At 35.7% G+C, this 2557-nt stretch overlaps 1 protein-coding gene across 1 annotated transcript; it reads right to left on the bottom strand.

Moving 5' to 3' along the window:
• Nucleotides 1-847: 847 nt before the first annotated feature.
• Nucleotides 848-1513, bottom strand: LOC117341776 (uncharacterized protein DDB_G0290685-like). Its single transcript, XM_033903642.1, has one exon. The coding sequence runs from the start codon at nucleotides 1511-1513 to the stop codon at nucleotides 848-850; it is 666 nt and encodes a 221-aa protein (XP_033759533.1).
• Between the last annotated feature and the right edge of the window lie 1044 nt (nucleotides 1514-2557).

Raw genomic sequence — 2557 nt, 5'->3', positions numbered from 1 at the left:
TTTGTTCAATGTCTCTATTAATTGTGAGTTTTGTTCAATGTCTCTATTGATTGTGAGTTTTGTTCAATGTCTCTATTAATTGTGAGTTTTGCTCAATGTCTGTTGATTGTGAGTTTTGCTCAATGTCTGTTGATTGTGAGTTTGTTCAGTGTCTCAGTTGATTGTGAGTTGTGTTCAGTGTCTCTGTTGATTGTGAGTTGTGTTCAGTGTCTCTGTTGATTGTGAGTGTTGTTCAATGTGTGTTGATTATGAGTTTTGTTCAGTGTCTCAGTTGATTGTGAGTTTTGCTCAATATTTCTCTTGATTGTGAGTTTTGCTCAATGTCTCTGTTGATTGTGAGTTTTGTTCAATGTCTCAGTTGATTATGGATGTGGTTCAATGTTTCTGTTGATTGTGAGTTTTGTTAATTTCTCAGTTGATTGTGAGTTTTGTCCAATGTTTCTGTTGATTATGAATTTTGTTCAATGCCTTTGTTGATGTCTTCCAACAGAGCTTTGTACTTGCTTATGAAGGAGCTATTACAAACTGTTTTATTCCTCACTTATATTGGTCCATGACTTCCTTATATTGGTCCATGACTTCTTTATATTGGTCCATGACTTGTTTATATTGGGCCATGACTTCCTTTTATTGGTTCATGATTTCATTGGTCCATGACTTCCTTATTTGGTACATGACTTCCTTATATTGGTCCATGACTTCCTTTTATTGGTCCATGACTTCCTTTTATTGGTCCATGACTTCCTTATATTGGTCCATGACCCCTTTATATTGGTCCATGACTTCTTTATATTGGTCCATGACTTCCTTATATTGGTTCATGACTTCATTGGTCCATGACTTCCTTTTATTGGTCCATAACTTCCTTATATTGGTCCATGACCCCTTTATATTGGTCCATGACTTCTTTATATTGGTCCATGACTTCTTTATATTGGTCCATGACTTCTTTATATTGGTCCATGACTTCTTTATATTGGTCCATGACTTCCTTATATTGGTCCATGACTTCCTTATATTGGTCCATGACTTCCTTATATTGGTTCATGACTTTATTGGTCCATGACTTCCTTATATGGTCAATGACTTCCTTATATTGGTCCATGACTTCCTTATATTGGTCCATGACTTCCTTATATTGGTCCATGACTTCTTTTTCGTAGTCCATGTCTTCCTTAAATTTGTCCACACCTTCCTTATGTTGGTCCACACCTTCCTTATTTTGGTCCACACCTTCCTTTTGTTGGTCCACACCTTCCTTATTTTGGTCCACACCTTCCTTATGTTGGTCCACACCTTCCTTATGTTGGTCCACACCTTCCTTATGTTGGTCCACACCTTCCTTATTTTGGTCCACACCTTCCTTATGTTGGTCCACACCTTCCTTTTGTTGGTCCACACCTTCCTTATGTTGGTCCACACCTTCCTTATGTTGGTCCACACCTTCCTTTTGTTGGTCCACACCTTCCTTATAATGGTCCACACCTTCCTTATTTTGGTCCACACCTTCCATTTGACAGAAGCCAGGAGTGTTATTATTTAGTGATATTAACTTTTCCAAATACAAAAGATTATCAATTTTTATAGGTTGTTGATAGCAGTAGGCAGCTGTTTTGTTTTATAGCACAGAAATAAATTTCATATGTAATTTTATTTTTCTGAATAAAAGCCATCAATTTCCTGAATAGAATGTTAGTTGATGGGGATAATGTTATATATATATATATATATATATATATATATGTAACCCATTCCTGATTCTGTTGATGAAGACAAATGTTGCTCATCAATAATTTATCCCAACAATTAAAACACACATTGACTCTTCAGAATTTTACATAAGGTTTGAAATGATCTTTATATTGCCATAGGGAAATGTCAGTTTCAAACTTAATGAAATTTCTAAGAGAATCTTTGGCTGCAAAAATGCTACAATTATGAGACAGAATTTGATTGTTTGCTTGTAAACATGGCTGGAAGATTCTAGCTTTGTCTACTAGGTTGTCTTATTGCCATGGCAACAGAATCAGTCTATGTCAACTTTACAACATTTAGTTGTATTAAGGGAGCCAGCAATGATGTTATATAGGAGGAAACAGGAAAGGCAAATCTAATCTTCTTATTGGTATTTCTTTTTAGATACTTATAACAAAACAAAATTTCAAACACTGCCTCGGTAGTTTGTCTCTGTAAGTCAGACTGTATATTGTGGTAGTAGCCTTTTTTAGGTAGAAAACTGTAAAATACCTTCCGGTGCTGGAAGTTTTACACACAGTATTTAACATTAGAATTCTGTATCCAATAAACCACAGCTGCAGACCATCAATTTATTACCTAATTATACAATTGAAAATACGATAAAAATGATTGAAAAGATATAGTTCTAGGAAGTGCTGTATGCCCTGAACTGTTGTACAGATTTTTAGCCCACTATCTGATGATGGTGGGCTATTCAAATCGCCCTGCGTCCATGGTCCGTCATCCGTTTATCCTTCCGTCCCTACTATCAACAATTCTTGTTATCGCTATTTCTCAGAAAGTACTGAAGGAATCTTTT

Source organism: Pecten maximus, chromosome 2 (assembly GCF_902652985.1).
Source record: "Pecten maximus chromosome 2, xPecMax1.1, whole genome shotgun sequence".
Lineage (NCBI taxonomy): Eukaryota > Metazoa > Mollusca > Bivalvia > Pectinida > Pectinidae > Pecten > Pecten maximus.
This window is presented reverse-complemented; position numbering and strand designations above follow the sequence as displayed.